This window comes from Ranitomeya variabilis, chromosome 3 (assembly GCF_051348905.1).
Source record: "Ranitomeya variabilis isolate aRanVar5 chromosome 3, aRanVar5.hap1, whole genome shotgun sequence".
NCBI lineage: Eukaryota > Metazoa > Chordata > Amphibia > Anura > Dendrobatidae > Ranitomeya > Ranitomeya variabilis.
In genome coordinates this window covers 409,182,095-409,207,415 of record NC_135234.1, presented here as the reverse complement: position 1 = coordinate 409,207,415, position 25,321 = coordinate 409,182,095, and the positions used below count along the sequence as shown (strand labels likewise).

The 25,321-nt window shown below is 41.9% G+C and overlaps 1 protein-coding gene across 5 annotated transcripts in view; it reads right to left on the bottom strand.

Annotated features, from left to right (window-relative positions):
• ALDH3A2 (aldehyde dehydrogenase 3 family member A2) overlaps positions 1–25,321 on the bottom strand; it is a 42,656-nt gene that overhangs the window by 6,066 nt on the left and 11,269 nt on the right. For 3 of the 5 annotated variants that reach the window (XM_077296244.1, XM_077296245.1, XM_077296246.1), the window contains 7 exons: positions 23,747–23,832; positions 22,746–22,954; positions 20,862–20,979; positions 18,948–19,089; positions 16,761–16,927; positions 10,018–10,117; positions 6,468–6,703 (listed from right to left, as the gene is read on the bottom strand). In XM_077296244.1, coding sequence (XP_077152359.1) covers positions 6,468–6,703; positions 10,018–10,117; positions 16,761–16,927; positions 18,948–19,089; positions 20,862–20,979; positions 22,746–22,954; positions 23,747–23,832 — 1,058 coding nt within the window. Of the gene's footprint in view, positions 1–507; positions 611–6,467; positions 6,704–10,017; positions 10,118–16,760; positions 16,928–18,947; positions 19,090–20,861; positions 20,980–22,745; positions 22,955–23,746; positions 23,833–25,321 lie in introns of all 5 variants that reach the window. The other 2 variants (XM_077296242.1, XM_077296247.1) reach the window with 1 other exon arrangement.

Here is a 25,321-nt window from a genome sequence, read left to right as displayed (position 1 = left end):
GCGGAAAAAAATCGCAACATTTGCACAAAAAATGCGGAATACCTTGTAAATAATAGGAGGCATATGTTAGCGTTTTTTTCGCGTTTTTATAGCGAAAAAACGCGAAAAAAACGCTAAAAATCCTGAACGTGTGCACATGGCCTTAGTGTTGTGCGATAGAGGTTGGAAATTTGTCACTATATGTATGAGATATGCATGAATGCAAAAGGGTTTGAAAGGTCATTGTTCCTTTATATATTGTCTTTATAAATACAGAAATAATGTTAATGACTTTCTACCTTTGAAAAATGTGGTAATAAATACAGTTATACAAAATCTGCAGATAGTAAAAACACAAAACTCTTACAGCTAAACTGATGAAGAACAAAAACAAAATAAAAGTTAAGTTTTTCTTCCAAACTAAGGATGGCAAATTGTTTATAGCCCAGTTTATCATTTCAACATGTTCTCAATGAGTTCGTACTCCACAATGAAATGCTATGTAACCACAGATGTGGAATTGGATACCTTGCTGTAAATGTGCCCGTCGCTCTCTGCAATCTACTTAAAGCAGTCTGTGAAAAGCCAACGCAAGCTGCAGCCCTTTAACTGCCAGTAGTCTACGGTATTTCTGGGGCAAAATAAAGAAAAAAAAATATTTTCTGTAGTAAAAAGGAATATGGTCATATTATACAAAAATGCCTCATGTCCCTTGTAACGTGAAGCATGCTACATGCAGATGGATCAAAGGGTAAGCCATAAAAAATAAGGATCAGAAAACGGGGCCTTAATGGGCATTTATGCTACTGACAAGGTGATTTTAATTCAGCTGACAAACAAAAAGACTTGTATGTAGACTTAGCGCACACGAATATTTTTTTTATTTTAAGGAGAATCATTACTGGTCATAAGTGTATTCCACTCCAGAGTTAACTGGACTCAATGAATGGTATCCTGCTAAAGTATTAACTCTTTTGGGGACGTGGACACTCAGAAAAGATCTGGGCCTCCTGCACTCGGCCATTTTTGTCATTCGAGTGCTGTAATTTTTTTTTTTTTAAATGGATAATGCAGACACATTATAGACTATGGGCCAATTCACCACCAGCAGTTGGTGACTGCGTTAAAATTATGCGATTTTTAGCGTTCTTACACCATTTACGCCCAACTCCAACAAAGTGGACAGAGCAGATGTTGGACAGGGGCGTGGAAACCGCTGCTCATTATATTCATGATGAGCGGTGGGGTTTGCTACGCCAGAACTCTTACTTAAGGTACCTTCACACTAAACGACTTTGCAGCGAGAACGACGACGATCCGTGACGTTGCAGCGTCCTGGATAGCGATCTCGTTGTGTTTGACACGCAGCAGCGATCTGGATCCCGCTGTGATATCGCTGGTCGGAGCTAGAAGTCCAGAACTTTATTTCGTTGCTTGATCACCCGCTGTCATTGCTGTATCGGCGTGTGGGACGCCGATACAGCGATGTGTTCACTTGTAACCAGGGTAAACATCGGGTTACTAAGCGCAGGGCCGCACTTAGTAACCCGATATTTACCCTGGTTACCATTGTAAAAGTAAAAAAAAAAACACTACATACTCACCTTCTGATGTCTGTCACGTCCCCCGGCGTCCACAGGGTTACGCGCTGCTGCTCATAGCTTCCTGCACTGACTGTCAGCGCCGGCCGTAAAGCAGAGCACAGCGGTGACGTCACTGCTGTTACTGCCGGCACTGACACACTGACAGCGCGTAACCCTGTGGACGCCGGCGGGGGACGTGACAGACATCAGAATGTGAGTATGTAGTGTGTTTTTTTTTTTACTTTTACAATGGTAACCAGTGTAAATATCGGGTTACTAAGCGCGGCCCTGCACTTAGTAACCCGATATTTACCCTGATTACCCGGGTGCTGCAGGGGGACTTCGGCATCGTTGAAGACAGTTTCAGCGATGCCGAAGTCGTTCCCCTGATCGTTGGTTGCTGGAGAGAGCCGTCTGTGTGACAGCTCCCCAGCGACCTAAAGAGCGACGCTGCAGCGATCGGCTCATTGTCTATATCGCTGCAGCGTCGCTGAGTGTGACGGTACCTTTACAAGTACTCTAGCCCATACTCATCATGACCTGTGTAAACAACGCCAGTCTTTATGTACCAAGCCCTATGGGGTTTTTTCACAATTCCATTTTTTTTTTCTACAAACATGTTTAGCATTGGCTTTTTTTCCACAACAAAAGTCTTTCTTTTTTTTGAGTGAATTTTTTTTTTAAGACATTTGAAGGGTTTTTTTTATGTCAGAAAACTAGTAACACCTTCATGAATTGGGCCTTATTTTTCTATGAATGACAGGATAGCAAACATTTGTGCAGTAATAATTCCTCCTAGCTGTCCTTATTTCTTGGTAATCTATCAAATGTATGTGAGCATTAAAGTATTGCACAAAAAGGAAGAACGTAAGAGACTGCAGCCTTGTACTACACAGAAGTTTGTGTTTCTGACCATGGAGACACAAACCCCGCATAGCAGCTGTAGACCCAAGATAATATGAAATGGGTAATTAAGAGCAAGTACAACATTAACTGCAATTAATAGAAAAGTATTGGAGCAATTAAAAACACAAGATTGTGAATGTGGACATGGCCTTCAAAATATAGAGCGATCTGATTTGCAGCTTCAGGAAGTTCTACATGTTGTAGGCCAGGCCTACACAACATACACATGCGGCCCACTGAAGGACGTTGTGCGGCCCGCAGAGCTGTCCGGGAGATGCAGCCCCATTCTCCATATATTTAAATATATTTGCATCTAAAAGACTGTTGCGCTGAAACTGGGGCAGAGCAGAGAAGAGCGAGTCAGCCCAGACATGCAGTGGCGTGAGGACGTCAGCCAACTACTGAACTCATCATACTACTGAAAGGGGGAGCATGAAGCAGGTACCACTGGTAAGCGCTCCAAGAGGAGCCGAACATGAAATGTGGTTTGATTTTAGGGGAGGGTGCCAGGGAAGGGAAGGGTTGGGCTTACTGCAAGGATAATGGAGCACATTATGGGGCAATTGAAGGATTCTAAAAGGGGGCATAGCAAAGAGCAATGGGGACATTATGGAGAGAGGCATTGTGATTGAGATATCGACAGGGGCAGTTTTGGGTGATATTTTGTGCAGGAAGTATGGGGAGCGGCAATTATTTATTCAGGACCACAGCATGGGAGATATTTTGATTTATAGGGCAATATGATACTTTAATTATTTTTAAGGGCATTATGCTGCTGAAAACTGAGGAGAGGGAAATCGGCAGAGTTGAGCTTTGGGCATGGAATCTCACCATGACGTCTGGCAAAATAGAGAAGAAAAGAATGAGAACAACTCTAATCAGAGAAGAAGTCATCTACAAGGTGTAAATGTTTATTTGTGATATGGACTAGGTCTCATCAGTACTATGGTTCCTGTGTGGTCCACAGTCTGATGAGGACTGATCACAATAACTCCCAGTATCTCCTCATTATTGAGGACACACTGGGTATTATAGGTTAATGTGATACAATTGTATATAGAGCTGACCTCAAATTGCAGTTGATCACTGTACTAATCTAGGTGCTATATACATGTGCTGACGGTTGCCGCCGCATTCATGGATATGTAAAAACTTAAAAATCCTCGAGTTTTGAGATTATAAGGAGGATTTGGTGAGTTTCTGCTATCAAAACTCAGTTTAACTCAGCGTGTGTGTTTTTTTGTTTGTTTTTGGAGCAAAAACTCTCCATATCCTCCTCAAATACTCAAATTTTGTTTCTGGTGATGTACAGGTGCTGCTCACAAAATTAGAATATCATCAAAAAAATTTCAGTTCTTCAATACAAAAAGTGAAACTCATTATATAGAGTCATTACAAACAGAGTGATCTATTTCAAGCGTTTATTTCTGTTAATGTTGATGATTATGGCTTACAGCCAATGAAAACCCAAAAGTCATTAACACCAGCTTGAAAAATGATTTTAAAAGGCGAAATGTTGGCCTACTGAAATGTATGTTTAGTAAATGCACTCAATACTTGGTCGGGGCTCCTTTTGCATCAATTACTGCATCAATGCGGTGTGGCATGGAGGCAATCAGCCTGGGACACTGCTGAGGTGTTATGGAAGCCCAGGTTGCTTTGATAGCAGCCTTCAGCTCATCTGCATTGTTGGCTCTGGTGTCTCATCTTCCTCTTGACAATACCCCATAGATTCTCTATGGAGTTAAGGTCAGGCGAGCACAGTGATACTGTTGTCTTTAAGCCAGGTATTGGTACTTTTTGCAGTGTAGATCGGTGCCAAGTCCTGCTGGAGAATGAAATTTCCAACTCTAAAAAGCTTGAAGTGCTGAAGTGCTCTAAAGTTTCCTGGTAGACAGCTGCGCTGACTTTAGTCTTGATAAAACACAGTGGACCTACACCAGCAGATGACATGGCTCCCCAAACCATCACTGATTGTGGAAATTTCACACTAGATCATAAGCAGCTTGGATTGTGTGCCTCTCCACTCTTCCTCCAGACTCAAATACAAAATTTACTTTCATCTGAAAACAACACATTGGACCACTAAGCAACAGTCCAGTTCTTTTTCTCTTTGGCCCAGGTAAGACGCTTCTGGCGTTGTCTATTGGTCATGAGTGGCTTGACACAAGGAATGCAACACTTGTAGCCCATGTCCTGTATACATTTGTGTGTGGTGGCTCTTGAAGCAATGACTCCAGCAGCAGTCCACTCCTTGTGAATCTCCCCAAAATTTTTGAATGGCCTTTTCTTAACAATCCTTTCAAGGCTGTGGTTATCCCGGTTGCTTCTGCACCTTTTTCTACCACACTTTTTTTTCCTCTCAACTTTCCATTAATATGCTTGGATACAGCACTCTGTGAACAGCCAGCTTCTTTAGCAGTGACCTTTTGTGGCTTACCCTCCTCCTTGTGGAGTGCGCCAATGACTGCCTTCTGGACATTTGTTAAGTCAGCAGTCTTCCTCATGATTGTGGTGCCTGCTTAAATAGACTAAGGGACCTTTTTAAATGCTTAGGAAGCCTTTTTTGTAAATTATTCTAACTTAATTAGATAATGACTGTTGGGTTTTCATTGTCTAAGCCATAATCATCAACATTAACAAAAATACACTTGAAATAGATCACTCTGTTTGTAATTACTTTATATAACATAGGAGTTTCACTTTTTGCATTGAAGAATTGAAATTACATTTTCTATGATATTCTAATTTTGTGAGAAGCACCTGTATTAATATACGGATGGTGGTTCTGGTGATGTACTCATGTAATTACCCCTTTACATTTTTTTGCAGCCCTTGGGATTAGTTCAGTATGGTAATGTGGCCCTTGGACAGAATAATGTGCACCCCTGTTGTAGACAGAACACAGGAAATACAACATTAACAATAACTGAAGCAACTATAGCATATTGGTCAATGTTGCAATAAGCAATGTGTCAGCTAGGACACAGGTATTAATCTGGGCATACACATTGGATAAATGTGTCACGGTTTGACTGTGGGATAGTAAATGTTCACCTATACTGACCCTCAGGCGCAGGGTCTCTGGCTATTCCTATCCCCAGGATTACTCTTGAAGGTGGGGATGCCTGGGTCTCGTTGCTTACTATGCTTCTAAGCAGCACTAGTCTGTGCAGTGTATGTGGGGAATACAAACAAGACAGGGCAAAATGGAAGCGCAATTACAGCATTCACTCAGGGAAATACACAAAGAAATATGAAAAGTGTAAAACCTGCGAAGCAACAAAGTAATATAAAGACATCTAAGGAAAAAGGAAAGGGTTAACCAAACACCACTCGCAACAACTTTGGAAATAACCACTAATGGCCAGGACTTGTCAACCTCTCCAGACCAGGATAGAGAAATTATTGCTGGCATTACCTGTAAGGCAGACCCAGCTTAAATAGAGAAAGGTCAGACATAGCTGGTTCTCCTGCAGCATGTGACCAAAGGAATCAACAACCTCAGACCAGCAAAGATTCAATTCCTTCTAACCTGCCTAAGAGCTGCAGCTCTAAGAGTCGATGCTCTAGTCACCCTGTGCTGATCATAGCCATCAATGGAGATACAAGCAGGAATGCAAGGATCAGTGAAATCCACAGACCCAGACACCGCCATGACAGTTTGTGATCTTTGAGAAAACCTCCTTGTTACAAAATCTCTCTGTGGCCAACAAGCTTGATTGTTATAGCCCTAAAGAAAAAGGGAACTATAAGCTTTTTATTTGCTGGTACAGATTTGTTGAAAAGTAAATACTTGTGTAATAATGGAAGACGGATGGAGAAAATTGGAAGCCTTTTGAGATCATTGTTAATTTCAAGATTTTAGAAGTGGAATAGGCTACATAGTTTTCAGTAATAGCCTGCTGGGTAATAGGACAGGAGCCCTTTATGTACAATAATAAAAAAAGTGTTCCTTCTAAGCTACTGTATACCAACACAATATGCATAAAAGCTCACCTTCAAAATCAAAGCTGCTACTACAGCGATAATCGGCAGGAGCACAAGACCCAGCTTCTTTTTGTTCAGTTTGCTCAGCATCAAAAACTTAGCCCAATCCAGTTTCTTTTGGGTGTAAGGGGGATACCGGAGTTTGTTTGCACCTTCCATTGATAAGGACTTGATAAGGCACGCCCGTTTATGAGAGAAAGTGTCAAATGTATGTTTGCCATGGTAGGCACCAATGCCACTGTGTCCTAGAGAGTTTGAATAATAATAATAAAAAGGATTTAGATGAAAACTTAGCAATTTTTAACTGCAAAATCCTTTAAGTTATGACAGCAACATATGAAGATTTACATGGGCATATCATTTTCCTTCAGCGAGCTCTAATTGGCACTCGTGTGCTTGGACTTACATTTAGACATCATCGGCAATAGCTACATGTGAGCGGTTAGGACAAAGGTTAATCTCTATACAGTCTCAGTATTGTAACCAGAACATCCCCAGTTTACCCACATGCTTAATGTGCTGCTGCTGCTGATTTTTATGTCCGCATAAAAATTCTGAGTATATTGTTTGATCAGTTGGAAACATTTACATCAGGAGCAGTCAATGTTCCAATAATTTTCTATCTTAGTTTGTTAATGGACTTACAAGCAAAATGTTGTTTCAGCTGTTATCATAGAGCAGCAATACCAAAGAGTCGTGCGCTTAGACACGCAAGGGTTTGCGCACACAACATCTTTTAGATGCCAATGTACCTGACCTTTGTCCAAACAGAACTTTTTGACTACATATGGGATATCGCCGCGCTGATAAGAATGTGGGTAACAAATTGTGGAGTCCACTTTTTGGTGTAATCTCTGACAGACCTGAGAAATTCAGGTCTAAAACAAGATGTTAGTGAAAAAACAAAAAAAAATGAAGTTTTTCAGTATGACGACCTAATGTTATCAAACTCTGTGTAGTACCTGTGGGTTCAAATTTCTCAATATACCCCTGGATAAAATCTTTGAGGGGTGTAGTTTCCAAAATGGGGTCAGTTGTGGGGATTTCCACTGTTTAGGCACATCAGGGGCTCTCTAAACCCTACATGGCGTCCGTTCTCAATTCCAGCCAATTTTGAGATCAAAAAGTCAAACAGTGCTCCTACCATTCCGAGCTCTGCCATGCACTCAAACAGTGGTTTACCCCCACATATAGGGTATCAGCGTACTCAGGACAAATTGCACAACAACTTTTGAGTCCAGTTTCTCCTGTTACCCTTGGAAAAAAAAAAAAAAATTGGGGGCGAAAAGATAATTTTAGTGGAAAAAAAATATGATTTCTTTATTTTCACGGCTCTACATTATAAACTTCTGTGAAGCACTTGGGGGTTGAAAGTGCTCACCACACATCTAGATAAGTTCCTTGGGGGGGGATCTAGTGTCCAAAATGGTGTCACTTGTGGGGGTTTCCACTGCTTAGGCACATCAGGGGCTCACCAAACGCTACATGGTGTCCGATCTCAATTCCAGCCAATTTTGTGTTGAAAAAGTCAAACGGTGCTCCTTCCCTTCTGAGCCCTGCTGTGTGCCCTAACAGTGGTTTACCCCCACATATGGGGTATTGGCGTATTCTGGAGAAATTGCATAACAAATATTGTGGTTTATTTTCTCATTTTACACTAGTGAAATAAAAATGGTTCTGAAGTAAAATGTTTGTGAAAAAAAATTAAATGTTCATCTTTTTCCTTCCATGTTCATTCAGTTCCTATGAAGCACGTGAAGGGTTGATAAACTGGTTTTGAGCACCGTGAAGGGTGGAGTTTTTAGAATGGTGTCACTTTTGGGTATTTTCTGTCAAGTAGACCCCCTCAAAGTGACTTCAAATGTGAGGTGATCCTTAAAGGGAACCTGTCACCCCCGTGGCGTTTTTAACTAAAAGAGCCGCCTTGTGCAGCACTAATGCTGCATTCTGTGACGGTGGCTCTTGTTTTGGGGGTCCCTTTCAACGCTGCAATATTACTTGTTAGAATTTGCCCGCCATACCTTTAGTCTGTCCGGGGAGCATGTCTTTTCCCCCCGGACACAAACGCCTCCCAGCCATCACTCAGCCCCTCCATGCGCCGCCTCCTCTGCCTTAATTAACGTGCCCGGCGCCTGCGCTGTAAGTTCTTTTTTCGGGCATGCGCAGTTTGCGCTGCCCTTCGACTCACATGATGTAATTATTCTCGTGCCTGCGTGTACCTACGGCCCGAGATCCAGCCCCGCAGTGTGAATAAATCGGAACCAAAAAAAAGAGCCACCTTCACAGAATGCAGCATTAGTGCAGCACAAGGTGGCTTGTTTAGTTAAAAACGCCGGGGGGGGGGATGTGACAGGTTCCCTTTAAAAAAAAAAAAAATGGTTTGTAAACTTTGTTGTAAAAAAAATAATAATAAAAAAAAAAAGAAATCGCTGGTCAACTTTTAACCCTTATAACTTTCTAACAAAAAAAGTTAGTTTAAAAAATTGTGCTTATGTAAAGTGGAGATGTGAGAAATGTTACTTATTAAGTATTTTGTGTGACATATCTCTCTGATTTAAGGGTATAAAAATTCAAATTTTGAAAATTGCAAAAAAATTGCTTTTTTGCCAGGGTCACTAAATGCTAAAACTGACCTGCCATTTTGATTCTCCAGGTCATTACGAGTTCATAGACAACAAACATGTCTAGGTTATTTTTTATCTCAGTGGTAAAAAAAAATTCCAAACTTTACTAATAAAAAAAAAAACAAAACAAAAATTGCGCCATTTTCCGATACCCGTAGCGTCTCCGTTTCTTGTGATCTGGGGTTGGGTGAGGGCTTATTTTTTGCGTGCTGAGCTGACATTTTTAATTATACCATTTTGGTGCAGATACATTCTTTTGATCGCCCGTTATTGTATTTTAATTCAATGTAGCGGCAACAAAAAAAAAAAAAACGTAATTCTGGTGTTTCTAATTTTTATCTCGCTACGCCATTTAGCAATCAGGTTAATCCTTTTCTTTTATTGCTAGATCGGGCGATTCTGAATGCGGCGATATCAAATATGTGTAGGTTTGATTTTTTTTTATTGTTTTATTTTGAATTAATTTTTTTTTACTTTTGCCATGTTTCAATAGCACCAACGGGAGGCTAGAAGCTGGCACAACTCGATCGGCTCTGCTACATAGGAGCGAAGCTCACATCGCTCCTATGTAGCAGAATTACAGGCTTGCTATGAGCGCCGCCCACAGGGTGGCGCTCACAGCAATCCGGCATCAACAACCATAGAGGTTTTCAATAGACCTATGGTTGTCATGCCGACACATCGTTGACCCCCGATCACATGACGGGGGTCAGCGATGCGCTCATTTGATGATTAATAGCAGCAGGTGGATCACGATTCCACCCGCCGCTATTGCGGGCACATGTCAGCTGTTTCAGCTCACCGCCGAAGCCCGCATCAAAGCGGGGGTTTTGACCTCGGACGTACTATCCCGTCCGAGGTCAGAAAGGGGTAAGCAGTGAGTTAATAGACTATAGGTTATATGATTTTTTCCTGTATTTTTAGCTTATACTTACCAACACCTCCAAAAGGTAATTCCTTGACTGTGAAATGCATTATAACATCATTTCCAGTGACTCCTCCACTTGATGTCTGAGAAATCATCTTTTTTATTATCTGAAATATAGAAGGTTAATGAGTGGATATTATTGTATCAATAAAAGATAATCTACAAGAATAAGACCTACCTCAGACATGATTATAGTGACATAGTAATTGTTAAGGGAGAAGTATAATACCGCTAGTCCAAATTAGTGTTTACAAAAAATATATAACCAAAACTAATATTTACAATACCTTTATTTAAATCAAAAAATAGGAATAAAAACTGACACAACACCCAAACCCCTTATAGTGAGAGTGGGTCAATAAAAACCTGGCCCGATGAATAGAGGGCAATGGGTGGGAGCAAAATAATGGAGTATAGGCTCTACACGTCCCTAATATGCTCCCTGCCTGTCTGCGGAGGTTGGCACCCTCTTGGACGCAATATGGCGCCCCTGCTCCTCGATAGCTAGCCCTATAAGCCCTATGGGTCCCTCAACTGATATGGGAATGCTATACCACTGCTGATAACCCTAAATTGCCCACACCTTAGGGCCCAGAGATACTACACACAAATCGATGCCAGGTGGTAATTCACCAAAGTGTCCCAGTCAAAAAGGCCTGGTCTGACCGTACAAATCCCCTTACCATATACACCCGACCTACTCAAATGGCTAATACACCCTCCAGAGTCCCTAACCGGACAACCCCGCCTACCCTCGGAGGTTGGCACCCTCTTGAGCGCAAAGTGGCGCCCCCGCTCCTCGGCGGCTGTCCCTGTTGACCCTGACTGAATCCCTGCGAAAGTTGGGGATCCTATAAAGAAGGTGGTGCCTAAGGGGCTACACTAGTGGACCACAATAACGGATAAATATATCTCGGTCAGACCATGAATAAAGCCAAGATTGATATAAAACACATAAACCAGGCAGTCAGAAAACAGGGTATTTTTACACAACCCACCAGACTTAATTGCAGCTATTTCACAGAACAGGGGGGAGGTGTAATAACTCCACTCCCCAAATATACATATATAGATGCAGGTATATTTATAGCAGCATATTTAGCCTAGTTTAGATATATCTTATATTCTAAGTTGTATAATAGTCACTGATGTACGCGAATATAGCTTAGTGCAAATCCATATCCTGGTTATGAATCCACAAATGGTGAAAAACCAGTAAACAATTAAAAAGCACTGATACACTTATCTGTGTTCAGGTCTCGCCTCTACGCGTTTCCCCCCATGATATGGTTCCTCAGGAGGCATATGGGAAAAAGACATTCCGTGTGCTTAAACCACATCAGAGATACGTGCTGTGCCTGATTGCAGGTGTAGGGATTACACTGACCAAGATGTCATTAAATAGCCCCCGCCCTAAGGGTAAAAATCAAGAGGCTAATTCATACCTGTACGTTATTGCTATTAATTTGTCCCAAATCCGGGGCGGGTCTCCGGGCTCCAGAATCTCTGGCTGAGCGTTGTGGCCGCCATTGTCCCTGTATATTCATTGGCGTCCTTACACTGCGCACGCGCCGTTTCCAGACCCTTGAGGTCTATTTTCACCTTTACAACAGCGCATGCGCTCCCGGTCTCCATTTTGTTGTGGATACTTTTACATCGCAGTCGGCCCCTGCAAATGCGCAGGCGCCGTTACCTTAGCAGCCAAAACACCGCACGGACATCGCAACGAGTAATAATGCCTGTCAACCAAACAGGTTCCTGGCATTGCGCACAAACATTTATGTGTCATGTACCTTATCCACACACACTCGTCAATAGTATGCTAAAGTGCCTAGGCTGCCCACTCACTTACTATTCATGGGCTCCAGTGCACATATGCTCTGTTATCAGCAATAAGCCCTATGGGCCCCTAATGCAGGCGTATCACACATACTCTAATACATTGATGTCCTAACGGTACGCTCAAAGATGGCAAATTCAAAGTGGTGCGTATAATATCCCCCTCTAATGTGGACTCATCAAAGATATATTTATTAAAGATGATATCCTCCAGGTGGGCGCAAACATGCCCACAGACGGTAAATCTATAGTGACGCACTGTATCAGTCAGCAAATCCCCAACCCACAATTACCTTATCCTACAGCCTTTATACAATGGCTGCTTGGAGTTATAATTTTGATCAAACTCCTATGTCCCTATATTATATGCTGCAAACCATCTAATAGGTCTGCACGACCGTCCTATTCATATCAGGGGAGCAGGGGAGCAGAAACGAAACCGGCGAAGACAATTCACACAAAGCAACTGTAGGTTAACCGCTCATTAACTCCTCTCGGGACCACTGACTCCATCCTAAATATCCACTGGGTTTCTTTTTGCAGGATGACCCTGTCCCAGTTCCCAGGGAAACGGCGCATGCGCAGTGTAAGGACGCCAATGAATATACAGGGACAATGGCGGCCACAACGCTCAGCCAGAGATTCTGGAGCCCGGAGACCCGCCCCGGATTTGGGACAAATTAATAGCAATAACGTACAGGTATGAATTAGCCTCTTGATTTTTACCCTTAGGGCGGGGGCTATTTAATGACGTCTTGGTCAGGCACAGCACGTATCTCTGATGTGGTTTAAGCACACGGAATGTCTTTTTCCCATATGCCTCCTGAGGAACCATATCATGGGGGGGAAACGCGTAGAGGCGAGACCTGAACACAGATAAGTGTATCAGTGGTTTTTAATTTTTTACTGGTTTTTCACCATTTGTGGGTTCATAACCAGGGTATGGATTTGCACTAAGCTATATTCGCGTACATCAATGACTATTATACAACTTAGAATATAAGATATATCTAAACTAGGCTAAATATGCTGCTATAAATATACCTGCATCTATATATGTATATTTGGGGAGTGGAGTTATTACACCTCCCCCCTGTTCTGTGAAATAGCTGCAATTAAGTCTGGTGGGTTGTGTAAAAATACCCTGTTTTCTGACTGCCTGGTTTATGTGTTTTATATCAATCTTGGCTTTATTCATGGTCTGACCGAGATATATTTATCCGTTATTGTGGTCCACTAGTGTAGCCCCTTAGGCACCACCTTCTTTATAGGATCCCCAACTTTCGCAGGGATTCAGTCAGGGTCAACAGGGACAGCCGCCGAGGAGCGGGGGCGCCACTTTGCGCTCAAGAGGGTGCCAACCTCCGAGGGTAGGCAGGGTTGTCCGGTTAGGGACTCTGGAGGGTGTATTAGCCATTTGAGTAGGTCGGGTGTATATGGTAAGGGGATTTGTACGGTCAGACCAGGCCTTTTTGACTGGGACACTTTGGTGAATTACCACCTGGCATCGATTTGTGTGTAGTATCTCTGGGCCCTAAGGTGTGGGCAATTTAGGGTTATCAGCATTCCCATATCAGTTGAGGGACCCATAGGGCTAGCTATCGAGGAGCGGGGACGCCATATTGCGTCCAAGAGGGTGCCAACCTCCGCAGACAGGCAGGGAGCATATTAGGGACGTGTAGAGCCTATACTCCATTATTTTGCTCCCACCCATTGCCGTCTATTCATCGGGCCAGGTTTTTATTGACCCACTCTCACTATAAGGGGTTTGGGTGTTGTGTCAGTTTTTATTCCTATTTTTTTATTTAAATAAAGGTATTGTAAATATTAGTTTTGGTTATATATTTATTTATAGTAATTGTTAAACTGACTATAATCTAGTCTGGTACGACAGTAAACTGGATATGGCACAAAGTTCTGATTTGGCACACCAAATGAGAAGTGAAGTCCGTTTTGTAAAATGTAAGACACTGTTAAGGTTTATTATCTTGCCTCTGTTCGATGTGCATTTTAGAAAAAGCTCTCAACGCATATATTATCCCCCCTTCACACCATTTTCTTTTTTCCCGTGCCTTCTTTCAAGAGCCATAACTAGTTTATATTTTCATCAATATATCCGTCTGAGGGCTTGATTTTTTGAGGGAGGAGTTGTACTTTGGAATGACACCACTGACTTTACCATATAGTGTACTGGAAAAGGAGAAAAAAAAAATTCAAAGTGTGGTGAAATTGCAAAAAAATAAAAAGTGCAATTCCACAATTTTTTTTTTCTCATTTATTTTCAATGTTTACTACATGGTAAAACTGACCTGCCATTTGGATTCCCCAGATCAGTACGAGTACGCAGATACCAAACATGTATCATTTATTTGTATTTAACTGGTGAAAAAAAAAAAACCCCGAAATTTGTATGAAAGAGTTTTTGCGTTTGTCCCCATATTACGAGATCTGTGTGATGGCTTATCTTTTGTGCACGGAGTTGACATTTTTTATCGATACCATTTTGGGCGTAGATACGATGTTTTTGATTGCCTGTTAGGCTTCTTTCACACTTCCGCTTTTACAATCTGCACAGGATCCGTCAAAATGTTGAAATGACGGATCCTGTGCAGATTGTAAAAAAACGGGTGCACTGGGCCCGTTTTTCTGATGGAGTCGTCGAGGCTATGTGCACCTGTTGTGTATGCGTCTTCGCAGCGGTTTTCCGCTGCGAAAAAGTATACACAACAAAACCCAGGTTAAAAAAAAAAAACAAAAAAAAAAAGCAATATTCTCACCTTCCGCTGCCCCGCACAGCGTTACCGATGCTCGCGATGCTCCTGGCAGCTTCCGTTCCCAGTAATGCCTTGCATGCAATGACCTCTGATGACATGCGGTCTCTCGAGACCGCGACGTCATTGGGTCATTTCGCAATGCATCCATGGGAACGCCAGCTGCCGGGAGCATCGGTAACGCTGCGCGGGACGCCGGAAGGTGAGAATACTGTGGATTCCTGCTTTTGATGGTCAGTGACGGATCCTGCGTCCATAGGCTTCCATTATAGCCAAAGACGGGCAGCACAGGACCCGTCACTGAGCGATTTTCCGACGTGCAGAAAAAAGTTCCTCTGAACGTTTTCTCCGCCCGACGGACAGCGATTTTCTGACGGATCCAGTGCACGACGGATGAAACGGATGGCCATCCATCACAATCCGTCGCTAATACAAGTCTATGGGAAAAAATAGGTTCCAGGAGAAAAATTTGCTGGATCCTGTTTTTTCAAAAATCTACTGATTTCGACGGGATCTCAAAGATGGAAGTGTGAAAGAGGCCCTAGTGTAATGTTGTGGCGACCCAAAAACATAATTCTGGCATTTTGATTTTTTTCCTTGATACGCTGTATTAATCTGATTTTATATTTTGATAGATCAGACATTTCTAAAAGCAGCAATACCAAATATGGGTATTTATTTTACTTATTTTATTTTTAATAGGGCAAAATGGGGGGTGATTTGACCTTGTGTTTTCTAAGGGTATGTGCACACATATTTTGGAGCTCTGCGGATTTTTCTGCAGTGGATTTGAGAAATCCGCAGGTAAAAAGGCACTGCGTTTTACCTGCGGATTTACCGCGGTTTTTATGCGGATTTTGTGCGGATTCCTATTGTGGACCAGGTGTAAACCGCAGCGGAATCCGCACAAAGAATTGACATGCTGCAGAATGTAACCCGCAGAGTTTCCGCGCATTTTTTTCCGCAGCATGGGCACTGGTTTACATTGTACTGTAAACGCATGGAAAGTTGCTGTGGACCCGCAGCTGCAGATCCGCTGCGGATCCGCAGCAAAATCCGCAACGTGTGCACATAGCCTTAAACTTTGTTTTTCTCTTTACTGTACTTAATAGTCTCCTTAGGAGTTGAAGTTTGATCGCTTGTGCTATACGTAGCGCGGTGCTTTAGCCCTGCTATGTATAGCAGAAATCACAATCTATGAAAGCAGACCACAAACCAGTCTTCACAGGAGTATCGATATGACAGGTACGGGGGCCGTTGGCAGACCCTCAGCTGTCATGACAACCCATTGGCGCCCCGCAATCATGCGACAGGGTGCTGAAGAACGGCTGGATTGACGCGATTAAATTACCTGCCATGTGCGGGGAAAGATGCGGGCTCAGCGTCGGAGCCCGCATTAAAATCAGAAACACGACATATGACGTCATATCTTGTGAAGGGGTTAAAATGTTATCATTTCAAATCTATTTTTTTCATAACTCAATAGTGTCCATGAACGTATAACATTTTGCACTATATCTTATCAAAGTAATCTACTTCTTTCTCCTAATGGACTGATCATTCATCCTCAACATGCTCAATTCACAGGTAAATTCTGTATCCAGGTATTAATGACTCTTATTACTGAGATAGAAGGCTGCTGGTGCTCATGAAGTTCTACGGAGAGTGCAGGTGAGAGACAGTCAATCTGCTGTAATTTCTCCTGAAAGGTCATGTTCACACTGAGCTTTCAGAAGCTGATCCGCTTCAAAATCCACTTCAAATAATTTTTTATATGGATTTTGAAACAGATCAGCTTTTAAATCCTTGTTAAAAAAAAAAAAAAAAAAAAAACACACCTCACATCCTAAATGGCTGGGATAGATGCCTAAAATTGGCATCTGTTATCCATAGCCTATAATGGCATCAGTTTAACCTATAGGTCATAAAAAGCTCAGACCATAAGACTAATGCAAGACATAGTTGAAAAAAAAGTATAGCACGTGAAAACAAATATGTATCTTACAATGACAGTAATCATATAAACAGTGTCGAGGGCCCTTGGGAACAGGACCCTACTTTTTCAGTTGAAAATAATTTTACCATTTTATTGTGAATGTGACGGTCCAGGATACAGTAATCCCTGCAGTTATACAAGTACCTTTTTGTCATTTGCAAATGCATAAAGTGCAAGTGGCTTCTCTCTCTCGTTGATGAACTGAATGGCTTCATCCACATTATTCACAGTTATTATAGGAAGTAAGGGTCCAAAAATCTCTTCTTGCATGACCTTCGCTTCTGGCTTCACATCAACAAGAACAGTTGGTGCTAGAAAACATCAAGTCGTCTATAAGTATTCTTCAGTAACGTGGATACGAGTTATAACCAGCAAAGACAGGCGTAGCAAACAAATTTACAGGTAGTTTGCCGGTCTAATTTTACTCTAAGAAAGCTAATTTATAATATTGTAGACTGTTATGCAACTTTGTAACCTACAGGCTGGCCCAAAAGTAGGGATAAAGGTTAATCAATTACATTCTAAAAGGATTTTATAGGTAGACATATACACAAACTGAATGGCCGCCAGGTTCACCCGACTTAACACCAATGGACTTCTTTTTTCGTTGTACTATCAAGATAACGGCAGAAAAGACCCTGGTGGACCTATCTAACCTTGCATAAGATCAATATTCCTACAGATTGTTCATCCATCAAGTCGCCATGGTTTGAGATCGAGCCGAAGGCTGTCAATAAAAGTGTTAAGATCAAGATCTTTGAAAGGAAACTCCAGACAATGGACAAATTAAGAGTTGATCTTGGAAGTATTTATGGAGACTAATGCAGACCACAATTTATATCGTTCTCTGTCACATTCGACAAAATCGCTGGAAGACTTTTCGAGCACTTATGAGATTAAACAGTGAAAATGTAATAAACAAAAACAATGTAATAAAATTCAAGTAAACTTTTATAGTGTGTCAGTGTGCATTTACCCATCTAATCGTTTTTGATCAAATTTATTGATTCAACCCTCTACTTCCTTTTGGGACACCCTTTATATTGTACTTTAATCCCTCACCATTTTCAAGACTGCTTGCAACGACCATAAAACATTCTTGTAGGTATCCAAAAAGGTGAAAACCTGTACAGGCCAAGTGTTATTCAGAGCTGAGTGGTGGACACAATTGTATCCAGCATAGGCACTCCTGTATTAGTCAAGTGAGACAGGCAATAGGATAGGGAATTTCACTTAAAAGGGGTTGGATTCCTGAGACCTAGGCCTACTTTATGTTTTAGCTGTTTTCATTTTATAAACTCAATTGTTGGACATTCCCTGATCACACGCACAATACTGCAACAAATTTACTACATTTGGCCATGTTCACACGTTGTGCTTTTTGCTGTGGTTTTTTTAAGCTGCTTACAAAAAGCAGGTTTTGCTTAGTTTTTGCTGCGTTTTTGTCGGTACATTTGTCTCTTGCACATGCCTATATAGTTTTGTGCATAAAAAAAAAAAATTTCTCTGATTCAACGATATCCGGTTTTGGCACCAAAAACACAACAAAACCTGATTCATGCCTTTTTTTGCACTATCCATTGCTTTCAATGGGTGAAAAACGCAAAACAAAAAAAAAAGAAAAAAAAAAAAGGGGAAATGCTGCATTTTGCAAAAACGCATCTTTGACAAAACAGTCAGGAAAAAAACAAATACAAGAAAGAAAACAAAACAGGTGTGTGTACGAGATTCCTGAAATTGCAGACTTTGCTGGTACTGTAAAAACGCAATGTGTAAGCATAGCCGTTAAGACTCTCTTTCTCCACTTTTTCTAACAAGGTGACATGACTACTTTAAAGGACTTGGCTTAGGGAAAGGGGTATTGTCTAATGAGTGACACTGTGCCTCATAAAAAGCATCATTTGACGTCCACCATTTGCTTATTAGACACTTTTTATTCGCCTTGTTCGACAAGGGGGCATGGTTTATCTCAAATAGCCCAACACCATCCACCAAATTCCTGGCACAAATTAAGCCAACTAATAGGCGATGTAAACGTAGACTACGTAGTCTAAAGATTCTGCCGCTTTTCAAACAGCATGACCCACTATTGTAAATCTGGCACATTTTACGACTGTCTAGTCCAAGTTTGCACTGTATAACAATTAGACCATATTGATAAAGGTATTCTATTGATATCAGATGAATCTGCTTCCCAAGAATTTTGCAATATAATGCAATTCTGGAACTGTATAACTGTCATATGAACACAGGACAGAAAGTGAAGAAAACAACTGATGAGCACGTTAAAAATTAAGGCCATGCATCTGTGTTATTTCTGGTAATACATACCTATATAGCAGGTGGACTCATCTTGCTCCCCTCCAATAGCAATTTTCTCCCCTTCAAGCAAGCCAACAATACGCTTAAAGTGACGTTTGTTAATAATCCTTTCATAATCTACAGATTCCTTGGGATTATCACCATAAAACTCCTGGCGCGAAAAACAAAAACTTGAGTCTTAGAACAAATTCTAAATTATGGCACACAATACAACGACATTTTGGACAGTGCTCACTGATGGATACTTTATCCATCGACATTTTATATTTTAAAACCCGCAAGCAAAAATATCTACAGAATTGCTACTATTTCTCACAATCACTGTACTAGGACCAGTTCCTTTAAAATCAATGACCTAGTGGATGGGATTGAGAATAATGTGTCAGCCGAGTAGGAGCTCTGATTTGGCTTGGCGAGTGTCACGATCCATGTTTGGATCTGTGGCAGATCTGGTTTCCCTCTGATTTAAACCTTTTTTCCTTTCTGGTCATTGGGGGTTAATGCAGTTTTCCCCCCCGATGGCCGCTGGTGTTATTGCATTGCTGCTGGGTCAGCTGATGAATGTGACCACTCCCACCATCCTGTATAAGGTCACCTGGTGCATCAGCTGACTGTTGGTTATACAGGTCCTTTCAGGAGACCAACTTCGCAGTAGCAGCTCTCTGGTGTCAGCCAAGTCTGGTGATTGGAGCTCTGTTGCTGTACTATCTGTGTTGTGGAGTCAGCAGCGGCGTGCACAAGCTAAGTTCTGAGTTTTGTTACTTTGTAGTTTGTGCATTCACCTTTTGGTATCGTGTTCCCCTCACACTCATATTTATTCCTGTTTATTTGCTTTGCGGTGCTGTTTACACTGTTCACCTCCTGGGGTGGGGGTTGGGGGTTTAGTTCAGGGTTTAACAGGAGACAGGGACAGGTCGGTGACTTGGGCCTCCCTACCTTCAAGGGTACCCCCAAGTAAAGGAAAGACAGGGCTCCCCCTAGCCTGAGGGGCAGTTCAGGGGCCCAGATTCCTCATCTCCTGTTTTCCTATTTCTGCCCCGTGACAGTGAGAGGCTCTGGACTGAGGTCTAAGGGGCAGCGTTTTTACTTGGGGAGAGTGATATGTCAAGCCTGGCATATGAGAGTGAGGAGACTTAAAAGCCATGCATGCTCCTCTGGGAAATTAAAAATGCAAACTGTCTCTTCAGAGAGTTCAAGTCCTCTTTTTCTCTGAAGAGACAATTTGCAAATAAAACATCAGTTATGTAATGGATGTATTTTGGGAATGAAATTTCATTTGGTCTGTTCCTAAAACGCAGATGTAAAAATAGCCTAGTATAAAACGGTGACACTCCAAAATATTAAGAGCGGAAGGAAAGACATCTCCTGTGAATTGCTTATATACAGCCTTGGGAAATGGAATGGATTGGTACCGTATTTTTTTGGATTAGAGTCCCCACAGTTCCATGGTTTCCTGTGCGGTGGACTCTGGGAAAATGGCTGCCAGGGGTGGCGCATGCGCAGATGGAGATCTCAGCACCAAGATCTCAGGAGATGAGATCTGAGCGCTGAGATCTCATCTCCCGAGATCTTATCTCCCGAGATCTTGGTGCCGAGATCTTCATTTGCGCATGCCATGGAACTGCGGGGGCTCTGGCCTTTACCCGCAGCAGCGCCAGAGACCCCCGAAGCACTGCTGTACACCCCCCTCATCCCAGCCTGCAGCAACGGTACTGGTAAGGTATATCCGCATTGTAAGACGCACCCACATTCCCCCCAAAAAATTTTGGGGAAAAAAAGTGCGCTTGTAATCCGAAAATTACGGTACACAATTTTGAATAGCAACATATGTCACTTATTACATAAAGAATACACTTATGTACATAATATAAAAGATCACAATAATGGAAAAGTCATAGAAAACAAAATAAAAAAGCGATATACCTTTATTGTCTCCTTAATCTTTTCTATCAGTTTACTTTGGATGGATTTATCACACAGAATGTAATCAGGCGCGATACATGTTTGTCCACAGTTTACAAACTTTCCCCAAGTTATGCGTCTAGATATAAAAAAATAAAAAATAAAAAAATTTCTTCAATATAGAAAGATATTAAAATATATCTACACCTCTATCCATCAATATAGCCCATGATACATAGAGATATATACAACCATTGCTTGTCATACCTCAGCAAAATAGGATTAAAAAGTTGTGATTCATCTCAAAGAATCTGAGTCATAGGCAAAAATATAATCAAACATACATTAAAAACATATTACAGTTTTATCATCCATAATCCCTTAAGCCCGCTGCTCGCACGTTGCATTTTTGCTTTGTTTTTTATGCAAATTAAAAGCTGTGTTTTATAGCACCAGCAAAAGCTGTAATATTACAGAAATCTCATGCACACACATTGTAGTACTGGAGGGCGGCATCGCATGAAGATGGGAGGCGCCGGACCCGGACCTGCAGCACCCATCGGACCGAACCCCCAGGTGAGTATAATAAAACTCATTTTTCTTCTTTCAGGTCGGATCGGGGGTTTATCTACAGCATTATACAATACTGTAAACAAGCCTTGAAAGGTGGTGGCCGTATCTTACATCGGCCAAAACTGCTGACAGGTTCCCTTTAAAGACAAACCTACCTCAAATTTTTTAATGACATTTTGCAATAAAGTTAATAAAATTTTACTTGTCATGTGAAAGTCACAGGTTTGTCAAAAATGTCCAATTCTGGTATTATATACAACGTTCATTGGTTTAATGCTTCATTTATCCTAGTACCAAAAATGAAAAACCAAGTAAAAAAGATTTCTCTGACCTTGAATAATAAAGTAAAAATAAGTATCTACATACTGTAATTGGTTAAAGGGGTTGTGCACCACTAGGACAACCACCTCTTAAAACTAAAATGTTCAGCCCTGATAAAATAATAAAGCCTATAATCACCCCCCGTGCCAGGTCCATTCCAGCGGTGTTGGAACTAGCGGTCTGGGGCTGTGATGCGGTGTTGTGACACGTGACGTCAGCGCCCAAATCAGCGCTGGCATCACTGTCTCCGCCTTCAGACAAACTGAACATGGAGAGATAGTCCAGAATAACTTGCAGTCCTGGCTTTCTCTACATGTTCAGTTCATGCGAAAGCGGAGACAGTGACGCCAGCGCTGATTAGGCGCAGGCGTCACAACACCGCATCACAGCCCGGGGAGAGCGAGTGCCCACACAGAAGGAAAAGCGCCGGCAGGGGAGGCGGGTATAGCAGGGCTGTGGAGTTGGTAAGCCAAACCACCGACTCAGACACCTCAATGTCCCTGCCTTACGACCCTGAGCTCACAGCCCTGCCTCATTACTGAGCATGTGCATAAAGTGCAGCACAGATTCATCTCTACTAGAAGCCGAGAGCATTAGACCAGGAACAGAACAGACATTTATAGGACATTTTATAACTTTCCCAAATTCTTATGGAAATATTTGCAGCACATCCTGCACTGAACTACTGAACCCAATTTATTATATATTTTAGGAGTCGGTCCATTTTATACCGCCTCAGACTCCACAGCCCTGAAGTATAGGCTTTAATTTATTATTGTGTGCAGAACATTTAGCTGAAGAAAGGGTCGTCCTGGTAGTGGACAACCAATTTAATGTCCTGAAACCTAAAAAGAAAAAAAAAAAAAAAAAAAAAAAAACTTCCTAAGAGAAATGCAGATCATGCAAATCATCATGACATCAGGCGTTATCTATCAGGTCATAAACACTTAATAATCCGATAGCCAAAGTCACCCTTCAACCGTGACTTTTCATTTTCTCTGTAACACTCACCTGCTGGCAATATCAATATCACAGTCCTTATCAATGTAACATGGACTTTTCCCTCCCAGTTCAAGGGTGACGGGCGTCAGGAATTTAGATGCTGCAGTCATGATAATTTTGCCAACGTTTGTATTCCCAGTGTAGAAAATGTGGTCAAATCTTTCAGCAAGCAACTCTGTTGTCTCTGGTACTCCTCCATTCACCAATGGGTAAAGTTCCTACAAGATCAAAAAAGAAAATATGAAATTTGAAAGGTCACTAGCTTTAATGGATACATTTTTTTTTATGGGGGGAGGGGGGGCGCCTCCTTGCTTTGGGTTGTGCACTTTATCTATTTTGCTTTACATACGCAGGTGCGTTAGGGGGTCATCCTAATTGGGTGCACCGTGTTGTGGTGGGATTGCTTTTGCGTTCTTTTGATAAAAGTAGTGTAATCTGGGTGTCCTATGTTACTTACATTTATTACTTCTATTTATTTACTGCAGTGTCTCTATTAGGCTACGTTCACATTTGCGGTCCTCGCCGCAGCGTCGGGCGCCGCAGCGGCGCCGCATGCATCATGCGCCCCTATATTTAACATGGGGGCGCATGGACATGCAGTGCACTTGCGTTTGGCGCCGCATGCGTCCCTGCGGCGCCCGCGTCGGGGCGCAGAGGACGCAGCAAGTTGCATTTTTGCTGCGTCCGAAATCAATGAAAAAAGGACGCATGCGGCGCAAAACGCAGCGTTGTGCATGCGTTTTGCCGCGTTTTGTTTGCGTTGTGCGCTGCGGCGCCGACGCTGCGGCGCACAATGCAAATGTGAACGTAGCCTTATGTGGTTTTCTCTATCAGCAGACTGCAGATTTACTAAGGTGCAGCATACTTGTTTTCCTGCTACATGTGGATGGAGTGTTAGAATATAATTTGCTCCATATTTGCAGTGTCGAAATCCAGAGCATTTGAACCCAGTCTTGCACACTTTTCACATACACACATTTTACAAGTAACCCAAGTATATAATAACGTACCTGGTCCAAGTATCGCGGGACAACTTTCTCCAAAAGCTTGGCAGTATGTTCGCTCACCTCAGATGGTTTGATCACCACAGCGTTACCTTTAAAGAAATGCAATATTAAGGATAAGTTCACACTAGGAGTTTTTTTATGCAAATTTTCAGCTGCTTTTTACAGTACCAGCAAAGTCTGAGATTTCAGAAATGTCAGGCACACAGCTTGGTTTTTTGTTATCAGGATTTTGTGCTTTGCATGCTTTTTTGCACAATGAAGCGTGTCCCTTCTTTCAACATTTTTCACCCACTAAAATAAATGGGTGGTGAAAATAAACGGACCAAAAATGCAAGTATCAGGTTTTGCTGTGTTTTCTTTGTGTCAAAACCTGATTCTATAGAATAGAACTTTCTTTTTAAAACATGCTTTTTTTCTCTGCAGCTTCTTTCCTGCCAAGAGATCAGATTTTGCTGAAGAAAAAAAAAAAAAAAAAAAAAGTTGAAAAACATCTAGTGTGAACTTACCCTAAAAAAACAACAGATTCATCATCATTTGTGATTACCTTTTTTTTTTTTTTTTTTTTTTAGAAGCCATCTTCTAAACTTCCAGACATGTGCAGTGAGTGATTCTAAAGCTGGAAAGCGTACACCCAGCTTCAGAGATGTAGTTGGAATGAATAGCACGCATGCGCTAGATTTACAGCTCGTGCAAATTATGTCATCACGCGCTCACTCAATAGCGCCATACATGCTGGTTAGGCAGGGACTTTACTCATACATAGGTGAATGGTGCTGGGTTGCAGGGCATGGGGGACTAGACAAATTCCCTTTAACCAGGAGCAGTAACGGTTCTAGATTGTCACCAACACTGTATGACCCACTCTATTACAGATATCTGCCAGCTCACTTTTGGAGCTTCCTTGTAAGGAAGTTATACAGGAACTCCCCCAGTGCAACATAAATCCGAGCAAGTTTTCTGTGCATCAATGTCAATGTGAATCCTCATTAGAATGGGAGAATTAGGCGATCTGGGAGACTTCGAGAGCGGAATAATCCTTGGTGCCAAATTAGCCAAGGCCAGTACATGAAAAACTGCCATTGTTCAGTTTTCTCATGCAATGCTCTTGATAGTGTGATCGAGAGGAAACATGCAGCTAAAAGGGATCTTGCGGATATAACAACTTGTTGAGGAACGGAATCAGAGGAGAATGTCTGGAATCTTCCTGATAAACACACAGAGCACAGTCAGGCAAACTGCAGCCGACTTCAACAGAGAAAGTGACAGTGTTCTAGCAACTTGTCATTCCTTAGCACGTATACACTAGAACAGCCGAAGACCAGTTTGCGTGTCACTGTTGTGTAGGGGTATGTGAACATGACGTGTTTTTCAAGCAGATCCTGCCAAAAAGAATGCACCTGTGCATAGCAATGTAAAAAAAAAAAAAATAACTTGCTGTCAATATATTCAGCCTTTTTAAACTTTGTTGCCCTAGGCTTCTAAAGTGTTAAAACTGAAAAACCTGGCCATTTTTGTTTTCCCGTGCTCATATCAGATTTTTTCCTTCAGACAGAGCCAGTCTGAGGAGGGTGTGGGGGA